The 26,926-nt window shown below is 43.9% G+C and overlaps 1 protein-coding gene across 1 annotated transcript in view; it reads right to left on the reverse strand.

Annotated features, from left to right (window-relative positions):
- Positions 1-26,926, reverse strand: part of LOC311104077 (phospholipid phosphatase-related protein type 5-like) — a gene marked incomplete at both ends in the record, with an annotated part of 53,094 nt that overhangs the window by 17,082 nt on the left and 9,086 nt on the right. The window contains one exon of the mRNA XM_084145739.1: positions 10,514-10,702. Coding sequence (XP_084001865.1) covers positions 10,514-10,702 — 189 coding nt within the window. The remainder of the gene's footprint in view (positions 1-10,513; positions 10,703-26,926) is intronic.

The raw sequence follows: 26,926 nt of genomic DNA on the forward strand, positions 1-26,926 counted from the left end.
GTGTGTCCAAACTTTTGACTGGTACTGTATATTTACAAAAAATATATATGGGGGATTGGAAATGATGCAGACAAATACACTGATGGAAGCCACAATCTATCTGTGATATTAAAGCTGATCTACCTCCTATAAATCAAAAAACAGTTGTCATATGAGTCTAAAGGACTAAAAACTATTTTGGGTTGAACTAGACTTCCTCTGGCCACTTGTGGGTAGGACACTCGAGTGTTTCCATGTCAACAAGCTGATCATGACGCTCACTGGATCTCTGTATAGATGTAATGTGTGTACATATGAGAGGTTGCCACGTTGGCCAGATTCAAACTCCATTGAGATACTTCGTGGTCCTCAGTGAGCAGAAATGAACACATCTGGTCTGGGTCAACTTTGACTGGGCTACATCTGGCACATCACCTTACATCTCATTAGATATCCGCTTGTTTCTCGACATACAGTATGCAACCATATCACGCCATGTGAACCAAGCCATGATGGAAAGGTTAATTATGGTGACTAATACGTTAAAATCTGAAAGATAGTAAACAGTCGAACCTTTAGTTAGTTTCATACACCGTAGAGAGTTCAGACGACCCTTCCCTCAGATTCAGCACAGCCTTTAAGCAGCAGGGAGATTCAGGAGAGGAAAAACCTTGTCTGGGTTTAATTGCCATCATCTGTGTGGTAATTAGAACACTAGCTAACGAGCAAAGACTCTCCGTCAGCTCTGAGACGAGAGGTGTTAATTGGTAGGTGAGACATGGAGGGTGAGGAGGGGTGAGGAAGGGTGAGGAGAGCAAAGTCATCTGACAGGGTATGGGACACCTCCTAAAAACGTGGATCATGTGCATGAGATCTCACTTCGGCTTGGCCTGATGGAACTGTAATGAACAAGCAGTTCTAGAGCTCACCCATAGAGCTAGCATCCATCCCCATTTCTACAGGCTTATTGTTTAGAGACGTTAATCTTAGATGACATCTTACTTACTTAAGTAAGATCACTTATTACTTTGATGTCACTAAAGTAATGGAATAGATATGAAATTACATGGTAATGGTAACAGGTAACTCTAGTCCAGGGTTCCCCAATTGGCGGCCCATGGGTTGAATTTGGCCCGCGGACGATTTTATTTGGCCCCCCCAAGTTTTCTGAGAAAGAAAAATATTTGTTATTTTAGTTATTTTTTAAATAATTTCTGTTGGACATAAAAGACTGTACAAACACCAGGAAATCAGCTCCAAGTGATTTTAATTTTGGAAATCTGTTCCAAGTATTCCCACTCATAATAGAGAGGCATGTGATCATATACAAATGTAAGCAAGGTTTGAAATTATTATGTTTTAGTCAAATATTACATCTGTTTGGGCTTCGTGCAGTCAATTTGCAGTCTACAAATTATTTGTAATTATGTTCCGGCCCCCCGACCATCCACTCAAGAAAAAAAAGCGGGCCGCGGCTGAATCTAGTTGACGATCCCTGCTTTAGTCTATTTTAAACACAGACGGAGGAGTCCCAAAACTCTTGTGTTTCTCTTCCATTAGGGCTACCTGTCATCCCATTTCCCTTTCCTGATATGAACAGACTGGACGGGCAGGCGTGCTATGGTATGAGCCTATTTGCTAGTAAAACAAAGGACTGTTAGTGTGAATTCCTCAGGTTCCTGTTAGATTCAGCCTCTCCACAATGAGACACACAAATGGGCACTAACCAGACTGTTTCCATCTGTCCTGTCCTCTCAGATCACTGAGGATGGAGGAGAGGAGGATGATTTGCCACAGTAGAGTATTGTGATTCACCCCTGCTGCAGTATTTCTCTCATAGGCCTACAATAAAGTATATGCCAGAAAAGTATTCTCTGGTGAGCAGGTTTGGTAGGGTACTGTCCATTAAGAATGAAGAGAGAGCACAGGTTAAGCAGAGGATCCATCTCTTTATCCAGGCAGAGATTTTAATGGGGGGAATTAATAAAGGACTCTTGGGGATGATGCATCAGATCTCACTATATCTCTGCATGACAATGTAGTCACACACACACACATCCCAATAATGGCGCCGGAGGGGATGGCTGCCGTTTTACGGGCTCCTAACCAACTGTGCTATATTGTTAGTTTTTTCTCATTGTTTGTAACTTATTTTGTACATAATGTTGATGCTACCATCTCTTATGACCGAAAAGAGCTTCTGGACATCAGAACAGCGATTACTCACCTCAAACTGTACGAAGATGTTTTCTTTAATGAGTCCGACACGAAGGATATACTGCTTTCCTGAGACCAGGCCCTAATCCCCGTAATTCGCGTGAAGAAAATACAGAAATACAGGGGGCGGAGGTCGGAGTGCCTTGTGAGAATTCGTCGGCGAGTGGGTAAACTGTCACTACCATCCGTCCTATTGGCCAACGTACAATCATTGGAAAATAAACAGGATGATCTACGATCAAGACTATCCTTCCAACGGGACATTAAAAACTGTAATATCTTGTGTTTCACCAAGTCGTGGCTTAAACGACGACACGGATAATATAGAGCTGACTGGGTTTTCCGTGTATCGGCAGGAGAGAGAAGCTACGTCTGGGGGTGTGTGTCTATTTGTCAATAACAGCTGGTGCGCCAGGTCTAATATTAAAGAAGTGTAGAGGAATTGCTCGCCTGAGGTAGAGTACCTCACCTGATAAGCTGTAGACCACACTATCTACCAAGAGAGTTCTCATCTATATTATTCGTAGAAGTCTATTTACCACCACAAACCGATGCTGGCATTAAGACCGCACTCAACGAGCTGTATAAGGCCATACGCAAACAAGAAAATACTCATCCAGAAGCGGCGCTCCTAGTGGCCGGGGAATCCTAGTAGCAGGCAAACTAAAATCTGTTTTACCTAATTTCTACCAGCATGTCACATGTGCAACCAAAGGAAAAAAAAAACTCTAGACCACCTTTACACCACACACAGAGACACATACAAAGCTCTCCCTCGCCCTCCATTTGGTAAATCTGACCATAATTCTATCCTCCTGATTCCTGCTTACAAGCAAAAACTAAAGAAGGGGGTACCAGTGACTCGCTCAATATGGAAGTGGTCAGATGACGCGGATGCTACGCTACAGGACTGTTTTGCTAGCACAGACTGGAATGTGTTCCGGGATTCATCCAATGGCATTGAGGAGTATACCACCTCAGTCACCGGCTTCATCAATAAGTGCATCGACGACGTCGTCCCCACAGTGACCGTACGTATTTATCCCAACCAGAAGCCATGGATTACAGGCAACATCCTGAGCTGGACACTAATTTGGACGCTTATAAGAAATCCCGCTATGCCCTCAGACGAACCATCAAAGAGGCAAAGCGTCAATACAGGACTAAGATTGAATCCTACTACACTGGCTCTGACACTCGTCGGATGTGCCAGGGCTTGTAAACTATTACGGACTACAAAGGGAAACCCAGCCACGAGCTGCCCAGTGACGCGAGCCTACCAGATGAGCTAAATTCCTTTTATGCACGCTTCGAGGCAAGCAACAGTGAAGCATGCAATAGAGAACCAGCTGTTCCGGACGACTGTGTGATCACGCTCTCCGTAGCCGATGTGAGCAAGACCTTTAAACAGGTCAACATTCACAAGGCTGCGGGCCAGATGGATTACCAGGACGTGTACTCAGAGCATGCACAGACCAACTGGCAAGTGTCTACACTGACATTTTCAACCTCTCCCTGACCGAGTCTGTAATACCTACATGTTTCAAGCAGACCACCACAGTCCCTGTGCCCAAGAAAGCGAAGGTAACCTGCCTAAATGACTACCGCCCCGTAGCACTCACATTGGTAGCCAAGAAGTGCTTTGAAAGGCTGGTCATGGCTCACATCAACACCATCATCCCGGAAACCCTAAACCCACTCCAATTTGCATACCACCCCAACAGATCCACAGATGATGCAATCTCTATTGCACTCCACACTGCCCTTTCCCACCTGGACAAAAGGAACACCTATGTGAGAATGCTGTTCATTGACTACAGCTCAGCGTTCAACACCATAGTGCTCACAAAGCTCATCCCTAAGCTAAGGTCCCTGGGACTAAACACCTCCGTCTGCAACTGGATCCTGGACTTCCTGACGGGCCACCCCCAGGTGGTAAGGGTAGGCAACAACACATCTGCCACGCTGATCCTCAACACTGGGGCCCCTCAGGGGTGCGTGCTTAGTCCCCTCCTGTACTCCCTGTTCACCCATGACTGCGTGGCCAAGCACGGCTCCAACACCATCATTAAGTTTGCTGACAACACAACAGTCGTGGGCCTGATCACCGACAACGATGAGACAGCCAATAGGGAGGAGGTCAGAGATCTGGCAGTGTGGTGCCAGGACAACAACCTCTCCCTCAATGTAAGCAAGACAAAGGAGCTGATCGTGGACTACAGGAAAAGGAGGGCCGAACAGGCCCCCATTAACATCGACGGGGCTGTAGTGGAGCGGGTCGAGAGTTTCAAGTTCCTTGGTGTCCACATCACAAACAAACTATCATGGTCCAAACACACCAAGACAGTCGTGAAGAGGGCATGACAACACCTTTCCCCCTCAGGAGAAAAGATTTGACATGGGTTTGACATGGGTCCCCAGATCCTCAAAAGTTTCTACAGCTGCACCATCGAGAGCATCCTGACCGGTTGCATCACCGTCTGGTATGGCAACTGCTCGCCATCCGACCGTAAGGTGCTACAGAGGGTAGTGCATATGGCCCAGTACATCACTGGGGCAAAGCTTCCTGCCATCCAGGACCTATATACTAGGCGGTGTCAGAAGAAGGCCCAAAAAATTGTCAAAGACTCCAGTCACCCTAGTCATAGACTGTTCTCTCTGCTACCGCACAGCAAGCGGTACCAGAGCGCCAAGTCTAGGTCCAAATGGCTCCTTAACAGCTTCTACCCCCAAGCCATAAGACAGCTGAACAATTAATCAAATGGCCACCTGAACTATTTACATTGCCCCCCCCCCCCCCCTTGTTATTTTATTGTGTTACTTTTTATTTTATTCTTTACTTTAGTTTATTTAGTAAATATTTTCTTAACTCTTTCTTGAACTGCATTGTTGGTTAAGGGTTTGTGCAGTGAGTGAAAAAAGTATTTGATCCCCTGCTGATTTTGTACGTTTGCCCACTGACAAAGAAATGATCAGTCTATAATTTTAATGGTAGTTTTATTTGAACAGTGAGAGACAGAATAACAACAACATAATAAAAAAAACGCATGTCAAAAATGTTATAAATTGATTTGCATTTTAATGAGGGAAATAAGTATTTGACCCCTCTGCAAAACATGACTTAGTACTTGGTGACAAAACCCTTGTTGGCAATCACAGAGGTCAGACGTTTCTTGTAGTTGGCCACCAGGTTTGCACACATCTCAGGAGGGATTTTGTCCCACTCCTCTTTGCAGATCTTCTCCAAGTCATTAAGGTTTCGAGGCTGACGTTTGGCAACTCAAACCTTCAGCTCCCTCCACAGATTTTCTATGGGATTAAGCTCTGGAGACTGGCTAGGCCACTCCAGGACCTGAATATGCTTCTTATTGAGCCACTCCTTTGTTGCCTTGGCCGTGTGTTTTGGGTCACTGTCATGCTGGAATACCCATCCACGACCCATTTTCAATGCCCTGGCTGAGGGAAGGAGGTTCTCACCCAAGATTTGACGGTACATGGCCCCTTCCATCGTCCCTTTGATGCGGTGAAGTTGTCCTGTCCCCTTAGCAGAAAAACACCCCCAAAGCATAATGTTTCCACCTCCATGTTTGACGGTGGGGATGGTGTTCTTGGGGTCATAGGCAGCATTCCACTTCCTCCAAACACGGCGAGTTGAGTTGATGCCAAAGAGCTCCATTTTGGTCTCATCTGACCACAACACTTTCACCCAGTTCTCCTCTGATCGAGCATGTATATGTGCTTTCTTGAGCAGGGGGACCTTGCAGGCGCTGCAGGATTTCAGTCCTTCACAGCGTAGTGTGTTACCAATTGTTTTCTTGGTGACTATGGTCCCAGCTGCCTTGAGATCATTGACAAGATCCTCCCGTGTAGTTCTGGGCTGATTCCTCACCGTTCTCATGATCATTGCAACTCCACGAGGTGAGATCTTGCATGGATCCCCAGGCCGAGGGAGATTGACAGGTCTTTTGTGTTTCTTCCATTTGGGAATAATCGCACCAACTGTTGTCACCTTCTCACCAAGCTGCTTGGCGATGGTCTTGTAGCCCATTCCAGCCTTGTGTAGGTCTACAATCTTGTCCCTGATATCCTTGGAGAGCTCTTTGGTCTTGGCCATGGTGGAGAGTTTGGAATCTGATTGATTGATTGCTTCTGTGGACAGGTGTCTTTTATACAGGTAACAAGCTGAGATTAGGAGCACTCCCTTTAAGAGTGTGCTCCTAATCTCAGCTCGTTACCTGTATAAAAGACACCTGGGAGCCAGAAATCTTTCTGATTGAGGGAGGGTCAAATACTTATTCCCCTCATTAAAATGCAAATCAATTTATAACATTTTTGATATGCGTTTTTCAGGATTTTTTTGTTGTTATTCTGTCTCTCACTGTTCAAATAAACCTACCATTAAAATTATAGACTGATCATGTCTTTGTCAGTGGGCAAACGTACAACATCAGCAGGGGATCAAATACTTTTTTCCCTCACAGTAAGTAAGCATTTCACGGTAAGGTCTACACCTGTTGTATTCGGCACATGTGACAAATACAATTGTATTTGATTTGATTTACTCATCAACTGTCAGATAGAATCTACTATAAGACAAGTTCTCTCAGGTCACCCCGCTCCTCCGCACACTCCACTGGCTTCCAGTCGAAGCTCGCATCCACTACATGACCATGGTGCTTACCTACGGAACAGCTAGAGGAACTGCCCCCCCTCCCTACCTTCAGGTTATGCTCAAACCCTACACCCCAACCCGAGCACTCCGTTCTGCCACCTCAGGTCTCTTGGCCTTCCCACCCTTACGGGAGGGCAGCTCCTGCTCAGCCCAGTTCAATCTATTCTCTGTCCTGGCACATCAGAGTCCCTGCCCATCTTCTGAACACATCGGAAACCCTACCTCTTCAAAAAGTATCTTAAATAATCCTCCTCCTCACCTCGACCCCGCCCCCCAAAAATGTTTTAATAAATTAATACAAAACTTAACCAGCACTTGCACTTGACCCTGCCTTCTAGCTCTGACTCTACTGATAGCTACATTATTGAGGAAAAATGTACCTTCTATGCCTGTGATGTGGTTGTCCCACCTAGCTATCTTAAGATGAATGCACTAACTGTATAAGAGCGTCTGCTTAATGACTAAAATGTAAAATGGAATTAACCATCAGACCTACTTCTAAGATGCCCTACAAATGAACCAAACTCAAGTGTGTGCACATGCTTGCTTGCATGTGTGTGACAATGTGTGTTTGGAGCGGGGGCCACAGTAACTGCAAATGCAGCAATAGCCTTGGGGTAAAAGCCCACAGTATCCTACTGGATGGAATGCATTAATATATAAATAAATGCAGCTGGCTTTTTAAAGTTAACTTATTTTTCTGGAAGAATTCAGTTGACACACACACACACACACACACACACACACAACAAAAGCAGTGTTTTTGAGATAACATTGAATCAAAAGCCAGCGTCAGAATGACGTCACTCCAGCTGAATGTAAACTCCATGGGGTCTGGCTCCCTGCAGGGATTCAGCTCTGCTTCCGTGTAAAGCAGAGTTTCCCAACCCTGCTCCTCCAGCACCCACATTTTATTGCAACCCTGGACAAGCACACCTGATTCAACTTGTCAACTAATCATCAAGCCCTCAATGAGTTGAATGAGGTGTGTTTTTACAGGACTACAGCAAAAATGTGTGCTGTTGGAGTTGGGAAACCCTGGTGTAGAGGATCCTGTCATTATCTCAGCATGACAACAACTACAGCCCATTCATCATCCACCCTCACACTTCTTTTTCACACTTTTCCCTAGATCACTCACAACACCTTTCCAGTGGAGCCCACTGGATGCTGACACTACATCTTCACAATGTGTCCTTTTTGTATTAATTTTGTAGCAAAAAATATTTTACCCCCTTTTTCGATCTTGTCTCATCGCTGCAACATGACCTGCCTTAACCCAGCCACACCAATGTGTCAGAGGCCAGCCTGCAGGCGCCCGGCCTGCCACAAGAGCGCAAGTCTCCCGAGTGGCGCAGTGGTCTAAGGCACTGCATCGCAGTGCTAGCTGTGCCACTAGAGATCCTGGTTCGAATCCAGGCTCTGTCGTAGCCGGCCGCGACCGGGAGACCCATGGGGCGGCGCGCAATTGGCCCAGCGTCGTCCAGGGTAGGGGAGGGAATGGCCGGCAGGGATGTAGCTCAGTAGATAGAGCATGGTGTTTGCAACGCCTGGGTTGTGGGTTCGTTTCCCACAGGGGGTATGAAAAAATAAAAAAAAATAAAAAAATATGTATGCACTAACTGTAAGTCGCTCTGGATAAGAGCGTCTGCTAAATGACTAAAATGTAAGTAAAGCCCCGCCGGCACTGGGCCAATTGCACGCCGCCCTATGGGACTCCAGATCACAGCCAGTTGTGATACAGTCTGGGATCGAACCCGGGTCTTTAGTGACGCCTCAAGCACTGTGATATAGTGCCTTAGACCACTGCGCCACTCGGGAGGCCCTACAATGTGTCATTTCTACACATACTAGGTCTAACCACTGGACTGGTGACCACCACATACACTTGGGACAAAGTTCCAACACTTGACCTCAAAGCGTTGTACATAAAACAGCCATGAGATCTGTAACCTTATCACTGTACTGTCCCTAAATGCTGCTGCCACAGGACTATCATACATAATGCAGAATTCTGGGAAAAGGGGTAAATTATCAACAAGCACCAACTGAAAGTCACGAGCCGTGAAAGTGGCCAAACAAAGTTCCCTATTTGGTCTGTGTTGATACTGTTGGCCTCTAAGCGGGGGATCGGTAGCTAATGCAGAGCTGAGACTTCAAGGGATGACTGACTACTTTAATTAGGAAAGAGGGGACCCCTGGGGGGACAAGTGAGGAGGATAGTGCCACTGGCCCTGGAGGACTGGCACTTACCCAAATACACTGGCCAACAAGCAAAGGTAAAGGACTGACTGGTGCACTAGCTGTTTGGAAAAGGGATCAAATGCCTCTAGACTAGAGTCAACAACAAAATCACAGAGGTACTATAGGTGGGAGGTGTCATGAATATGCTTGCCCACTGGTTACGTGTTTGGCCCCTGTCAGTTAAGGTTAGGTCAGGTTTTGGCTCTGATGCAGTGTAATGAGGCTTGACCCAGGTCAAATCTTGATTAAAGTACATTACAGCTGTTTTATTGTGTAGACTGAGATGGTTTTCAGCTACGTCCGGTATTATCTGTTGTCTGAAACAAGGAAGCAGGTTTGGCCTGTGTTGTTCAGTGCCAGGTGCTCCATGTTTTACGCCCACTGAATCTCTCACACTGACAGCTCCACAACATTGCTATCCTTCCATCCACATTGCCATCTCTTTTTCATCTACCATCTCTGTGGTTCTTTGTCTCTCTTTATTGTCTCTCATCTTCCCCCATCTCCATTCAATGGACCTTCTGTCTATTTCTCTGTCTCTTTCAAATAAAACCCACTGACCTTATCACCCTCACAGCCTCTAAAACTTTTCTGTTTCCATGTTCTGCTTTCTCACTCTCTCACAGTCGTTCCCCCGACTCTGTCTGTTTCCATTACATCTTTACGTGGTGTGACTATCTTCACTCAATCTCTATTTATGTCTGTCCATACACAGCTCTCTCCACAGGCCTGAGCTCTTCTCCCTGGCTTACCACACACACACACACACACACACACACACACACACACACACACACACACACACACACACACACACACACACACACACACACACAGAGACACACATACAGAGACACACACACACACACACACACACACACACACACATTTTTCTGGGAAAGGCTCTGAAATGGAGGGAGGGGGCTCCACGCGGCTCACCAATCTGTTCACCCTGTCTGTCATAAAGCAGAGACACACTGGAGATGCTTTGACTCACCAAATGACAGACAGGATCCAACATTCAGACAAATGACAAATGGTAATATACAGAACCATAGCCCCTCCCCTCTGAGACACAAACAAATAAATAGGATCGGGTAAACATACAAACACATCCAGCTACTCAAACGCACCCCCTTGGAATGCCACACATACAAAACACATCCAGCTACTCAAACGCACCCCCTTGGAATGCCACACATACAAAACACATCCAGCTACTCAAACGCACCCCCTTGGAATGCCACACATACAAAACACATCCAGCTACTCAAACGCACCCCCTTGGAATACCACCCATGCATTAACCCATGCTCTCACGCCCACACTGACAAGTTGTCTTCATCGCCAAAGCCCCCCCCCCCCCCCCCCCCACACACAGGATTAACCACATGGTCTTACCGTGAAGCAGGGGATGCCTGTAACCAGGGAGTAGACCAGCAGTGGTGGTATCTTGCTGGTTTCATCCGGGCCGGGGTAGGGCTTGGAGAACGTCTTGTCGTAGCAGAAGAAACCCTGGATGTGAACGGGGAACGTGTCTGTGTACTCAAAGTAGTACGCCAGGAGAACCGTCCCTGCCATGATCACCAGCTGGAAATAGAACATGATCCCCACGTTAGGCAATAAGAGGAGGAGGAGGAGGTGGAGGAGGAGAGGAAGGAGGGAGAGTCAAGTCCCGGTTCCCCTCATCCACGGAGAGAGGCATAGGAGTGATGGGAGGGAGAGAGAGGTCCGGTGAAGAGATCAATAGAGGGAGAGAGCACCTACTGTAAGCCTGACCAGTGCAGCATGAGACAGAGAGAGAGAGAGCGAGAGAGAGAGAGAGAGAGAAAGCTGGAGGAAGAGAGCGAGAGAAGGGAGCATCTACAGGAGAGAGGAGAAAGATGGAATAAAGACAGAAAAAAAATAGATTTCTACTGCAACATGAAGAAAGAAAACAAAGAATGTCAGAGAGCGAAAGAGAGACTGGGAGTGAGGAGGGTGAAAAGAGTGTGAGATAGAGGGAGAGGGAGAGGGGGAACTGCTTGCATTGGTATCGGTGCCGGCGCGCCTGAGTCTACTACGGAGGAGCAGTGGGTGTATTTTTGGATGCTGTGTGTGAAAAGTAGTGTGAATGTGATCGTAAGCATCATCCAAACCAGTTATATGAGCTGACATCCCCTGTGACATGTTCAAAGTCTGAATCCAGGGTTTTACTTATCTAGGCAGATCCATGGATCAGAGATAATAATACACTACTGAGATATCAACTCAGTTGCGAATCGTCCTACAGTAAAAATAAATTACGAAAATGGTGTCTACATGTAATATTTTCCCCCATCTTGAATAGACCAAAATATAATTTTCCATGACTTTTTGTATCACATGGAATATACATTGTACAGTAGTATGGTGGAATGGAGCTGCATCTGACTTTATAACTCAAATCCACACAACACATCCTAGCTGTATCACCTTAGCCCCTTCCCTTCCACATCCCCTGAGAGGGAGACTTAGCTAGGGACATGGTGCTGGGTTAGGGGACATGTTTCAGCTTCACTCTCCCTTAGGATGTTATCTGTGCTACAACTCCCTCTGACCATAGACACTGCAGACATCTGCGATACACACACACACACACACACACACACACACACATACACACACACATACAGTCTTGTACAGCTAACCTTGTGGGGACACACAATTCAGTCCCATTCAAAATCCTATTTTCCCTAACCCTAACCCGTACTCTTACCCTTACCCTAACCCTAACCTTAACCCCAACCCAAAAACCTAACCTTAACCCTAACCCTAAACCTAACCCTAGCTCCTAACCCTAAAACTATCCCTAGCTCCTAACCCTTAACGTAATTCTAACCCTAACACTAATTCTAACCTTAACCCTAAACCCCCTAGAAATAGCATTTGACCTCGTGGGGACTAACAAAATGTCCCCAGTTGGTCAAATTTTTGTTTGTTAAACACGTCCACACACACACACACACACACACACACACACACACACACACACACACACACACACACACACACACACACACACACACACACACACACACACACACACACACACACACACCAGGGTACTCAGATATTTATAAACAAAATGCCAGTTTTTTATTTGTTCAGAATCGTCTTCACTCTCTCTACCCTCCCTTGAGAGAGAGACATGTTATGCCATGTGCGGTTGTCATGGTGAAGAATATAACGGTAGAGATGAGTTCACAATATTGTGCAATTTCATTTCCTCTCAGCAGGATTTATGATTGCATAAAGTATGGAGGTATAGTATATTTAGGTTAGCGTGACCTTGTCCTCATTCAGAATGATTAAAGGGAGACCATTGTGAGAGTAATGAAGAACTAATGATGACCAGCAGCAACACTGAAAGATACATAATAGATAAACATAACCTCATATACTTTATAATTGGCGTTATATTAACTTATACTGTTAATTAACTGTATTTTATATCCTGACAATGAGTATGCAGAGTAGGCTTATGTTTAAGTAACACATCTGCAATAATGAAGGCTATTCCAGATACATCATTATCTTATCAACAATGATTCCAAAGCCCCCGACTTATCACAATCCCAAGCCAATGTTATTCCCTCACTGTGTATCTTTATCCCCAACAGCCTGGAGAGAAACAGAGATATTTTGAAGTAGGAGTGAGTCATGTCATTTTCCCGTACCATTATTTTACATATGATCTGGGAGGGATCTGGGTTGGATTTGAATCATTACATTCTGAGAACCGTCCGTCTCACAGTAATACATTTTAAAGGCATATGAGAAAATATATGGCATTGTGTCATTAGCAGTACACAGCTCAATAAGACACAGTACAGTACAGTGCAGTAGTGAGGACATTTTTCCCATTCAGGTGCCCTCTTGTCCAAATCCAGTTGTGGGTTTGTTGTTTTTTGTGGCAGTCTCACTTTCATCTGACTCGTTGGACCGGTGATGTTCAGACATATTATTTACACCCTGAGACCTCCTCAACCTCTCTCTGTCTCTCTCTACCTCCCTCTCTCACACTCAATCACTGTCTACAGTATCTCGCTCTCTCACACACACCAATGTGCTTGTATCTGACTGGTGCAGCTGTGCTGCTGTCAGAACTCCTGTCAACCAATCCCTGGTCAGTCATAATTCCTCACCTGTGATTTGATGGTCACAATGTGAAACATGGCAGTACTGTTTACAATGTGGACAGGTCCCTTTTACTATCAGCCAGTATGAAGAGAATCCATTAAAAGGGCAATACAGTAAAAAAACTCAATTTTCCAGTTTTTTAATTGATATTTCCACACTATGAGGTTGAAATAACAATCTGAAATTGTGAAAATGATGATAATGCACGTATTGTGTAAGAGCTGTTTGAAAACAAAAAATGCTTGGAATTTCAGCCTGTTCAGGTGGGATGGAGTTTTTTTAGAAGAAGAACTTGCCCACTGCAGAGTGACAGGCGCCTCTTCTCCTCTATTCTAAGCTCATTAAGTGTTAATTGACGTGGAGCTAGCTGAGGACCACCCACAGAGCGCAGCGCCCAACACCTACCCAACAAGAAAGCTCTTCCTCTATTCATAGTCACACACTTCTGGGTCGTGGCCAGGGACAATCTAATGTGATGATGAATGTTAAAACGGTGTCCTCTTCATTTCCCTCAAGGTAATTGAAGTTATTAAGCATGTTTCATAAGGCTGAATAGTTTAAAAGCTCTACATTTGAAACTATTTTGTTTCCTGTGTCTGAGCAAGTGGACATTCGCTCAGGTATCTTGACTGTGGTTATCCAGTTATATAACTATGTTTTCCTGATCAGGTGATTTTCAGGGAGCTATTGTGCTAGCTAGTCCCACTTTGGTGTTGTTCTAGCGCTGTTATGTGTTATTTGTGGTGGAATCGTTTCAAAATTACCTGCATCCCTCACAGAGGGATACTTTTCTTGCTTGTGATCTTGCTTTGTTAGGACTCAAACACAGGGGGACATGATTCCCATTACCTTCAATGACCACAGTTTGAGTAGAAGTTACCCTGCCGTTCACCTTTGCAACAAAGGCTGGCATGTCATACACATCCTCACAGCACCAGTATTCAAGATGACACAGACAGGAAGCAATTCTGCCCTTTTCTGAAATTACTGTTCCACCTCCTTGCTTATGTATGAAGTTAGGAATTTCACATTGTGTGTATATATTTTCCTTTCAACATGTCCCTTTTTATGTCCCGTCTTTCTTCATCATCCTCAAATCTTAACCTTTACTTTCCCCTCAGTCTCCCCTCAGGGTTTATTGTTCTCCATCTCTCATCCACTCATATTTTCCCTGCTGTTCTCTAACATAGAATGTTTTAACTCTGGTGAATATTTAATAGCTGTACATCTGTGTTTACAAGTTCAGGACAGACCAGAAAGACATAAAGTACTTGAAGAAACCATTTAGACCACGCCACTAAACTCAGGGAATACTCCATCAGTCTCACACTAAGCTTCCAGATAAAACATTGATCATAATCCTAACTCCACAATCCTAATCCTTGGATGTAATCCTAAATCTGTTCTTTTTATTTAATTTCTTTCCTTAAATTTTTTAAATCCATGTTCCCTATAACAATGATACAATAACTCTGAGATCTCAGATCAAGACGTTTAATGGGTTGGTAAGGGTGCACTGTTAACACTGAGTGTACAAACATTAGGAACACCTTCCTAATACTGAGTTGCACCTCCTTTTGCCCTCAGAACAGCCTTGATTCGTCGGGGCATGGACTCTACAAGGTGGTGGACCATTCTTGATACACACGGGAAACTGTTGAGCATGAAAAACCCAGCAGCGTTGCAGTTCTTGACACACTCAAACGGGTGCGACTCCGGGTGCAACTCCGTTCAAAGGCCCTTAAATATTTTATTTTGCCCCTTCAACGTCTGAATGGAACACATACACAATCCATGTCTCAACTGTCTCAAGGCTTAAAAAAGCATGATTTAACCTGTCTCCTCCCCTTCATCTACACTGATTGAATATAAGGGATCATAGCTTTCACCTGGATTCACCTGGTCAGTCTATGTCATGGAAAAAGCAGGTGTTCCTAAGGTTTTGTACACTCAGTGTATCTCCCTAAAGAGTACATAATATAATATTCCTTACGTGTGTGTGTGCCATTCATGTGTAAGCAGGCCTGTAAACAACCTATGTTATATCAAGTTTTTTTGAATGTTACGGGGGATTAAAAACCAACCCTCTGTTGCTGGCTACAGATGTAGGATCTTGATTTGAGCCAGTTTCCACAGCAGGAAAATAATCCTGCAGCAACATTATTTAATTAATGGACATTTTTGTAGGGGTTGATACACTTTTCTTTAGGGCAAATCAAGGCTAACATTTCTAAGTGGAAATGACAAACTTTAGAAGCCTTTTTAAAACTCAAATACACTACAAGTTTGCATAAGACTCCTGAACATCTAATCAAATGGCTACCCATACTCTTTTACGATGCTGCTACTCTCTGTTTATTATTATTATCTAGGCATAATCACTTTAATAACTTTACCTACATGTACATATTACCTCAATTACCTTGACTAACCGGTGCCCCCGCACATTGACTCTGTATCGGTACCCCCTGTATATAGCCTCGCTATTGTTATTTTTACTGCTGCTCTTTAATTATTTGTTACTTTTATTTCGTATGATTTGATATTGTATTTTTTTGTGATTTTTGGGGGTATTGTTTCTTAAAACTGCATTGTTGGTTAATGGCTTGTAAGTAAGCATTTCACTGTAAGGTCTACACCTGTTGTATTCGGCGCATGTGACAAACACAATTTGATTTTATTTGATTTCCTGCTGTGCAGGAAAATTCTCAGCAACAAAAGAGTGATGAAATTAAGATCCTACATCTGTAGAGATTCAGGTTGCTTTTCAGAGTGCTTTTCTCTGTATGTATCATGCATTCTCTCCCTCCATCTTACAGTACATGGTCTAACCTTGCTCCATCACTCCAAGCTCTGCTGACAGACCTCACCCCCCACTGAGAGGACAACTTTGCAGATGGACTCCCATGCTGAGTGGACGATGGCAGGGGAAATCTTCATACTGTGTAGTGTGATGCTCTACCACTGACCACCAAACTCTAACACAGGGTCCTCCTCACTCCAATAGACAAGGCAGGCGACTGAAAGTCAGCTGAAATATTTGTACATAGTTTTGTCTCAACGTACAGTATGTTATTCTCAGGAGGAACAGCCATGTCCCTTAATAATAATAATATGCCATTTAGCAGACGCTTTTATCAAAAGCGACTTACAGTCATGTGTGCATATATTTTTACATATGGGTGGTCCCGGGGATCGAACCCACTACCCTGGCGTTACAAGCGCCATACTCTACCAATTGAGCTACAGAGGATCCCTTGGTGCTGTCAAAGCAGTGTACTCTGAAAGAGCAGTTTTGTGTTTTGCTGGGAGGGGTGGGTGGGTTCAGATGGAGAGCTGGGCACAGGGGCCCACGTCAAACACATGCTGTCCATTAGGAGCCCCCAACAGCCTTCCACTCTACTGCCATCACACACGCTACGTTGAACCGCCCAGACATGACAGGAGACCTGGGGATAGAGTAGGGGGAATGTAGGGAACAGGTGCAGGGCTGGGGGTGGTGGTGGTAGCAGCAGAAGCCCCCTCTCTCCCCCTCTCCACCCTCCACAGTCACAAAAATAACATTCACTGAGACCAGCTCTTACGGTGCGGGTACAGGGCACAATAACACATTATTTTCTGATTCACTTAGAGTGTAGAGTAAAGAAAATTAACTTCAACATTTAACTAGGCAAGTCAGTTAAGAACAAATTATTATTTACAATGACGGCCTACACCGGCCAAACCCGGACGACGCTGTGCCAATTGTGTGCCGCCCTTTGGGACTCCCAATCACGGCAGGTTGTGATACAGCCTGGAATCTAACCAGGGGGTCTGTAGTGACGCCTCAAGCACTGAGATGCAGTGCCTTAGACCGCTGTGCCACTCGCATACAAGTATGTGTTGTGTGTGTGTTTGTGTATGTGGTGTGTGTGGTGTGTTTGGTGTGTGTGTGTGTGCTGAATCGCATGCTGGGCTGGGAGGCTCCTCTGTAACTGACTGTAAAGTGGGCTGGGAGGGGGGGCTCAAATGGATGTTGTGTAACCTTTAAAAACACACACCCCTCTCCAGGGTACTGACCAATGCATGTGGAGAAGAGAGATCACTCCTGCCCTCCACACTATAAGACATGATGCAACAACACACAGACTGTTGTCTCTGGCATCCTCAGGTCTAAGGAGTTGGTGTTGCCCTCATCATATACAACTTGCTATACTCTTATTGTGTGTCAACAACCAAATCTCTCCTAGGTAGATGTTGCCATCCATGTAGCTAACAGCAGGTCAGTGTTAATTATAGCTCAGTCTACAGACTACAGTTGGAGTTGGCAGGGCTGTGGTCTAATCCTGATCTCAGGCCTGTGCCAGTCAAACATGTGAGCTGAATGGGAGTTTAGTGTGGCTGGAAATATGGAGATAGATTGATTTGAGAAAATTCTACTCTTAATTTTTTTCCACCCTTCTCTCTCTTTCTCTTCATTTCTTTCACAAGATCCATCTCAACAACTATCAGACTCACATGATGAATAGCTAGCTACATTAGAGATAATATTTTTTGTTCATTCTGTCAGCCAGAAGCTGATCATGTGAGTTTTTGACAGAGCAGAAAATAGTCAATAGAAACGTGTGTGTGTGTTTGTGAGTGAGAGAGAGAGAGAGAGAGAGACAGAGAGACAGCGAGAGAGAGACAGAGAGACAGAGAGACAGAGAGACAGCGAGAGAGAGACAGCGAGACAGAGAGAGAGAACGAGAGCGAGAGAGCGAGAGAGCGAGAGAGCGAGAGAGCGAGAGAGCGAGAGAGCGAGAGAGCATGAAAGCATGAAAGCATGAGAGAGTAAAATAACGGAGATGGAGGAAGAAAAATACATGGATGAGGAGAGATGGGAGAGTAAATGAACAAGAAGTATGTCTCACTGTGCATTGTTGGGGCTGTACAGATCCCAGTGGTGGGAGGAAGAAAGGAAAGCAGAGGAAGAGGAGGTGTACAAGGATGGAGGGAGGAAAGAGGACGGGATGGCGGGGGAGTGGAGGGGACAGGAAAAGAGAAAGGTTGAGAGGAGGTGAGGGAAGAGAGATGGAGGAGAGTGAAACTGGCATACGAGAGGTACTGTAGCATGGAGAGGATGGTAGTTTGGCATGCTTTCAGGGCTGTGTGTGTGAGAAAAAGAGAGAGGGAGAGAAAGATAGAGAGGGAGAGAGAGTAAGAGCGAGAGAGAGGAAGAGAGAGAAAGAGGAAGAGAGCGAAAGAGAGAGATGACCGATCTGTGTGAGAGAGTTGAGGAGGGGGAGAGTAGAATGGGTACAAGAGAGAGAGATGTGAGCTGAGCTTTGATCGTCCTCCAGAAAACATCTCTCGGGCTCCTTCTTTAAATATCTCTTTCTCTCTGTTTCTGCTTTTCAAATCTTCACTCGCTCTCCCAACCACTCTTTCTTTTCCATGTAACTCTTATCTTAGCCTCTGATTTCCCCCTCTCGCCCTATTTTCAGTATAGTTCCTCTATTGTCCCAGTGATGTCTCTGTCTTACACTAAGTGAGGATGGGTGGGGCTGTAAACTGGGTTATAATGGCTGGTAAACAGACCCACAGACCAACACACAGGGGGGTCTGGATCACTGGGTGTAAATGTGCAGTCAGATCCACACCCCTGCAGAGCGCGGGACCAGGGAGGAGACCCTGTACCCACATTACACAGATTACACTGTAAAAACATATACACTATCAGTCAAAAGTTTAGACACACCTACTCATTCAAGGGTTTTTCTTTATTTGTACAATTTTTTACATTGTAGAATATTAGTGAAGACATCAAAAGTGAAGACATCAGTGAAGACATCAAAACTATGAAATAACACATACGGAATCATAACCAGTAACCAGAAAAGTGTTAAACAAATCCAAATATATTTTATATTTGATGTTCTACAAATAGCCACCCTTTGCCTTGATGACAGCTTTGCACACTCTTGGCATTCTCTCAACCAGCTTCATGAGGTAGTCACCTGGAATGCATTTAAATTAACAGGTGTGATTTCTTAAAAGTTAATTTGTGGAATTTCTTTCCTTCTTAATGCGTTTGAGACGATTAATGTGTTTGGGCCCCGTGTAGCTCAGTTGGTAGAGCATGGCACTTGCAATGCCAGGGTTGTGGGTTTGATTCCCACAGGGGGGCCAGTATGATAAAAAAGACAAAAAATGTATACACTAGCTGTAAGTCGCTCTGGATAAGAGCGTCTGCTAAATGACTAAAATGTAAAATCAGTAGTGCTGTGACAAGGTAGGGGGGGTATACCGAAGATAGCCCTATTTGGTAAAAGATCAAGTCCATATTATGGCAAGAAAAGCTGAAATAAGCAAAGAGAAATGACAGTCCATAATTACTTTAAGACATGAAGGTCAGTCAACCCAGAAAATTTCAAGAACGTTGAAAGTTTCTTCAAGTGCAGTCGCAAAAAACATCAAGTGCTATGATGAAACTGGCTCTCATGTGGACCGCCACAAGAATGTGAGACCCAGAGTTACCTCTGCTGCAGAGGATCAGTTCATTAGAGTTACCAGCCTCAGAAATTGCAGCCCAAATAAATGCTTCACAGAGTTCAAGTCATAGACACACCTCAACATCAACTGTTCAGAGGGGACTGTGTGAATCAGGCCTTCATGGTCGAATTGCTGCAAAGAAACCACTACTAAAGGACACCAATAAGAAGAAGAGACCTGCTTGAGCCAAGAAACACGAGCAATGGACATTAGACTGGTGGAAATGTGTCCTTTGGTCTGGAGTCCAAATTTGAGATTTTTGGTTCCAACCGCCGTGGCTTCGTGACATGCGGTGTGGGTGAACGGATGATCTCCGCATGTGTAGTTCCCACCATAAAGCATGGAGGAGGAGGTGTTATTGTGTGGAGGTGCTTTGCTGGTGACACTGTCTGTGATTTATTTAGAATTCAAGGCACACTTAACCAGCATGGCTACCACAGCATTCTACAGCGATATGCCATCCCATCTGGTTTGGGCTTAGTGAGACTATCATTTGTTTTTCAACAGGACAATGACCCAACACACCTCCAGGCTGTGTAAGGGCTATTTTACCAAGAAGTAGAGTGATGGAGTGCTGCATCAGATGACCTGGCCTTCACAATCCCCCGACATCAACCCAATTGAGATGGTTTGGGATGAGTCAGACCGCAGAGTGAAGGAAAAGCAGCCAACAAGTGCTCAGCATATGTGGGAACTCCTACAAGACTTGTTGGAAAAGCATTCCAGGTGAAGCTGGTTGAGAGAATGCCAAGAGTGTGTAAAGCTGTCATCAAGGCAAAGGGTGGCTATTTGAAGAATCTCAAATATTAAATATATTTTGATTTGTTTAACACTTTTTTGGTTACTACATGATTCCATATGTGGTATTTCTTAGTTTTGATGTCTTCACCACTATTCTACAATGTAGAAAATAGTAAAAAAAAAATAAAGAAAAACACTTGAATGAGTAGGCGTCCAAACTTTTGACTGGTACTGTACATTACTGCTATAGCACATATCACAGTACCTGCTTCTTATGAGTGTAGACACACTCACCTGCAAATGACGTGACTAAAGGTTTATACAATCTTTACATTGCAGGTCCTTTATAAATATGTAATTACAGGAATAGCATAAAAAGCTGCATGTAACGAGCGTCAGTGTAATGCGGTGGATCGAAGTCAGGCGCAGGACACAGAACGAGGAAACGTACTTTACTGAACTTGAGTAACGAAAACAACACAGCAATACCTTCACGCAGGAAGGAACTAACCCGCTCACCAAACGACACACGAAACGAAAAACAACCACGCACAAGATACATTGGGAGCACCTGGGTTAAATAGGGTAGGCGTGATTACACAAATGGGAAACAGGTGTGTGACATAGACAACAGGTGCAACATAGACATGTATAACATAGATCGGCAGCAGCTAGTATTCCAGTGACGACGAACGCCGCAGCCTGCCCGAGCAAGGAGGAGGGGCAGCCTCGGCAGAATCCGTGACACTGCAGTCTACAGTGTTGGGTTCTAACTTGAAATATTGACACATCCTTAGACATGTTACCATTTTAGAACTGGGTGTATGGAAATCTACTGAGTGAGAAAGTGGAGTGCAGAAAGTTGACATGCTATCAGAACATGTTATTGTCAAATCTCATGTATCCTATGGAGAGAGGCAAAGAGCTATTACTGAAGGATGACACTTACAGTGGGGAAAAAATGATTTTGTCAGCCACCAATTGTGCAAGTTCTCCCACTTAAAAAGATGAGAGAGGCCTGTAATTTTCATCATAGGTACACGTCAACTATGACAGACAAAATGAGAAAAAAAAATCCAGAAAATCACATTGTAGGATTTATAATGAATTTATTTGCAGATTATGGTGGAAAATAAGTATTTGGTCAATAACAAAAGTTTCTCAATACTTTGTTATATACCCTTTGTTGGCAATGACACAGGTCAAACGTTTTCTGTAAGTCTTCACAAGGTTTTCACACACTGTTGCTGGTATTTTGGCCCATTCCTCCATGCAGATCTCCTCTAGAGCAGTGATGTTTTGGGGCTGTCGCTGGGCAACACAGACGTTCAACTCCCTCCAAAGATTTTCTATGGGGTTGAGATCTGGAGACTGGCTAGGCCACTCCAGGACCTTGAAATGCTTCTTACGAAGCCACTCCTTCGTTGCCCGGGCGGTGTGTTTGGGATCATTGTCATGCTGAAAAGACCCAGCCACGTTTCATCCTCAATGCCCTTGCTGATGGAAGGAGGTTTTCACTCAAAATCTCACGATACATGGCCCCATTCATTCTTTCCTTTACACGGATCAGTCGTCCTGGTCCCTTTGCAGAAAAACAGCCCCAAAGCATGATGTTTCCACCCCCATGCTTCACATTAGGTATGGTGTTCATTGGATGCAACTCAGCATTCTTTGTCCTCCAAACACGACGAGTTGAGTTTTTACCAAGAAGTTCTATTTTGGTTTCATCTGACCATATGACATTCTCCCAATCCTCTTCTGGATCATCCAAATGCACTCTAGCAAACTTCAGACGGGTCTGGACATGTACTGGCTTAAGCAGGGGGACACGTCTGGCACTGCAGGATTTGAGTCCCTGGCGGCGTAGTGTGTTACTGATGGTAGGCTTTGTTACTTTGGTCCCAGCTCTCTGCAGGTCATTCACTAGGTCCCCCCGTGTGGTTCTGGGATTTTTGCTCACCGTTCTTGTGATCATTTTGACCCCACGGGGTGAGATCTTGCGTGGAGCCCCAGATCGAGGGAGATTATCAGTGGTCTTGTATGTCTTCCATTTCCTAATAATTGCTCCCACAGTTGATTTCTTCAAACCAAGCTGCTTACCTATTGCAGATTCAGTCTTCCCAGCCTGGTGCAGGTCTACAATTTTGTTTCTGGTGTCCTTTGACAGCTCTTTGGTCTTGGCCATAGTGGAGTTTGGAGTGTGACTGTTTGAGGTTGTGGACAGGTGTCTTTTATACTGATAACAAGTTCAAACAGGTGCCATTAATACAGGTAACGAGTGGAGGACAGAGGAGCCTCTTAAAGAAGAAGTTACAGGTCTGTGAGAGCCAGAAATCTTGCTTGTTTGTAGGTGACCAAATACTTATTTTCCACCATAATTTGCAAATAAATTCATTAAAAATCCTACAATGTGATTTTCTGGATTTTTTTTTCTCAATTTGTCTGTCATAGTTGACGTGTACCTATGATGAAAATTACAGGCCTCTCTCATCTTTTTAAGTGGGAGAACTTGCACAATTGGTGGCTGACTAAATACTTTTTTCCCCTACTGTATGCATTCAACTGTTTAAGGTGTTTCCATATATTCTATGTTTTGAAACACATTTAATCACAAATGAGGTATTATAAATGAAAGCCTAAAAGGATGGGGAACTTTGACGAAGTGATACTAAGTGACCACATTCACAGAAGATTGATTGACAGCTGGCTAGAGAGACAGCAATCACCCACTTCCTGAATGCAAAATGGTAGAATGCTCCAATCAGGAATGCCTTAGAGCCTCTTTGATGACACAAACTAGGTCCAGGAGAGATACTTTTGTAGGGTAAAGAGACAGATCTAGATTCTAAACAAATACAATTTTATTCGTAACATACTTCGTAAACAACAGGTGCAGACTAACAGTGAAATGCTTACTTACAGGCCCTTCCCAAATGCAGAGAGAAAGAAGATAGAGAAACAATAGAAAAGTAAAAATCCTAATAATAAAAGTAATAATAAATACACAATGAGTAACAATAACTTGGCTACATACAGTTGAAGTCAGAAGTTTACATACACCTGTAGTGTATTAAGATTATGTCTTTGTTAAATGTTTTTCATGAAGAAATGGAATGTTGTTTATGTTAGTATCAAGAGGGAATGTTTTAGGTGTAACGCCACATACAACAGACCGGAAGTGTGTTGGAGACAGGGGAGACTGGGGATTGGCCAGAAGAGGGAGCATCATTGGTTATAAATAGGGGGGAAAACGAAGAAGAAAGTCAGAACGAGCAGCCATTCTGAGGCGTCACTCTCCGGGTGTCATGTCACCTGTCACTCATGCTGAAGCTTCTGATCTGAATAAACGTATGATCAACGTTCAGTATGAGCAGACTCCTTTTGTTCATCAGCAATAATTGCCACCACTCACTCGATACGACAAATGGCGAGCTTGCCAGGAGGGGTCTGCACTTCTCCTCTGCTGCATTTGGAGCCGCCAAGCTAACTCAAGCTAACTTCGGTCTGGAGTCATGACCAGACCAAACACAGCTAAGTTGTTAGTTTTGTTACTGCTTGTGTACACTGGAGGAATGTACCATTACGACCGTGCCTCGGGTGGTGTTTTTGCTGATGACTGGGGGGTCTGGCTAATCATTATACAATTTTAAAACCAGCGCAAAAGTGGTTAGAGTTTATGGATTGTTTATAGAGATGTGTTGCTTGAATAGTAAGTCAAGAACAATCGGGGCCAAGATATGTATACAATTTTAGAGCATTGCAGGTTTAGATAAGCCCTCGTGACGAACGGGGCGACCGCAGGGTGGGCCACAAAATCCTGGAAACGCATTAGGAGTTTTCAGGTCAGTCTTGGACTGGGGTTGGTGGGACATTTTCTTGGGGATGGCTTGCTCAGCTTCTGTCCGACGGGATATTTGCATTGGGGGGATCGCTCATAGAAATAGCCATACTCACGGCAGAATAAATTTAGGACAAACGAAACAGTAATCAATTAAAGACGCAATGCGGGTTTTGTTACATGTTGTAGGCCGCAGTTAGCTAAAGGCTAATGCTAAATGTGTTTTGTGTCACAGTGTACCTAAAGCTAAGGCTAATGCTAATTGCTAAATGCTAATTGTGTTGCGTGCTACATGATAACCTTAACCTTAGAGGTCCACTGCGATGGATTCAAGCCTCTTAAACTTGTTTGTATGTGGGTGGGACTGAAAGTTCTACGCAAATGTGAGTTCTGTTATGTGTTATTGTCTGGCTATAAGTGTAAAATAGAGAACTGAGGTAGAACGCGGGCGTTCTATGGTATGGTAAGCATGGGGTTAAGTGGATGTGCGCATGCGCTTGATTTTACGCGGCTAAAACTACGACATGCGGTTGTGCTAAGCCTACAAAACAAAATGGTGGGTAAAGGTCATAGGTCCCATCTGGGGGCTGCAGGGGGAGACAGAAACACACAGACAAAGAGATATTTGGACACGAGTATTCTAGTTGTTACATCGGCGATGGTTAAAGATGAAACTTGTTTTGTGACCTATTGAATTTATAAATTAGATATATGTTGACGGAGTATAATGAATTGAATTAAATGACGGATTAAAATAAAATAAAAATGTTTTTGAGCGATCTATTTAGTTCTGAGTTTAGTCTTAGAGTGAATAATGGGTGAACGAAGGAATATTGAATATGGTTGAAATAACTCAGTGATTGCATTAACTACTAAAATGTGATTCTGTGTCTCTGTTTTTCTGTCATATGAGAGGAGCAATACGATACGACAGGAGAGAGGAGGGGCTAACGTGTGACTGACGTGCGTCACGTGACAAGGTGTGACGCAGGCAGAGGATCAGATATCAGGCTAGTTCACAAAATCATCCTTTACAAAATATGTGATGTTATGACAATTTTACATAGGCTTGGCAAATACTATTTCATTAAAAATTGCATTTTGGAAGCTCTGTGTATCACTGGGGTTTGATTGGAATTGTGTTGGGAATCAAGAACTGACATTATTCTGTAAATTTAAGATAATTAGGTGCCTATAGAGCAAGGGGGTTTATGGGAATTGTAGTATTGAAGGGTTAGAGGCTTTGTTTATGGGTATTTTAGTCTGAAGTTGACTACTTGCATTTGATGGGTTGTGGTAAGATAGCCAACACTAATTGATAAATTGGTGATATAGGAATAAAAATTGGTTTTAATTATTCAGGATTTTTAATGGATTTATTTAAAAAAAATAATAATAATAATAATATTTGGGAGTTGTTAGTTTTATATTAATAATTACAGGGGGGAAGTCATAGGCTATACAGTCTAAAATAAAATAATTCACGATAAGGGAATATAAAAGGGTTGTTACAATGGGGAGAAAGGACAGCAAGGCTAGATGAAGGTGATTACACCGATTGATATAGGGAAAAAATAGTAATCCTTTAACTAAAGTAGTGTTAGAAAGTAGTGTTAGAAAAACTAATGGCAGAAGTTAGTACACCTTTCTCACATACGGATTCAGCAAAAAGTAGAGCTTAGGGATGTTTATCCTCAGCTTCCAGTGATCATCCAGGAGGGTGATGATTACATCAGAGAGGAAGACGAATAATAGATAGAGGACAAGCAGAAACGACGATGAAGATGAATCAAAACTCCAGAAGGAAGAAAATGTGATGTCTGGAAGAAAAGAGGGAGGTTAAGGAGGATTGAACTTAAAGAAGATGAGGATGATGAAGATGAGTGATGATGAAGAGGTCATGGGTGGATATGACTCTGATCAGAAGGAAGTTGGCAAGAGAGGAAAGAAGAAGGATACTAGAGATTTGATTTCTGATGAAAGCAAGGATGAAGAAAGCGATGAAGATTTGGAGATTAAAGGTGCTTTATGTTCAAGAGGATTTTATCCTACAATGACTAGCAAAGAAGAAATAGAGATATAGACCGATGTTTATCATGCCTGGATAAAGCAAATAGTTTAGAAGAAGTAACACAGCTCGAGACGTTGAAGAGACAAGGAGAAAACTGCTGAGAAAAGGATCCCAAGAATTGGAGAAGGAGAAGGAGAAAATAAGTTTTGGTTATGAAGAATCAGAGTGAACCAAATCAACAATCACTGTTACAGCTTCAACTGAACAATGTCAAATGCAATTGTACCAGCCAAGGGGGGTACCAAATGTTCCATATCCACAGCCAGTTTCTGGACAGACACAGAATTGGAGAGGAAGAGGACGAGAAGACTTAGAAGGAGGAGGAAGATTTCAGCTACACTTCCAGCAGCTTTCAGAAGACTGTTATAATTATGGACAGGTTGGTTACTTTATCTGTGAGTGCAACAAGTCAGGAGGAAAAACAGAGAACATTTTTAAGGAAGATACAGGGGCAATTCAAGATCACCTGTTCTCCAGGTGAACCCTAAAG

The sequence above is a fragment of the Coregonus lavaretus genome (assembly GCF_964263955.1).
Source record: "Coregonus lavaretus genome assembly, chromosome: 2".
Classification (NCBI taxonomy): Eukaryota; Metazoa; Chordata; class Actinopteri; order Salmoniformes; family Salmonidae; genus Coregonus; species Coregonus lavaretus.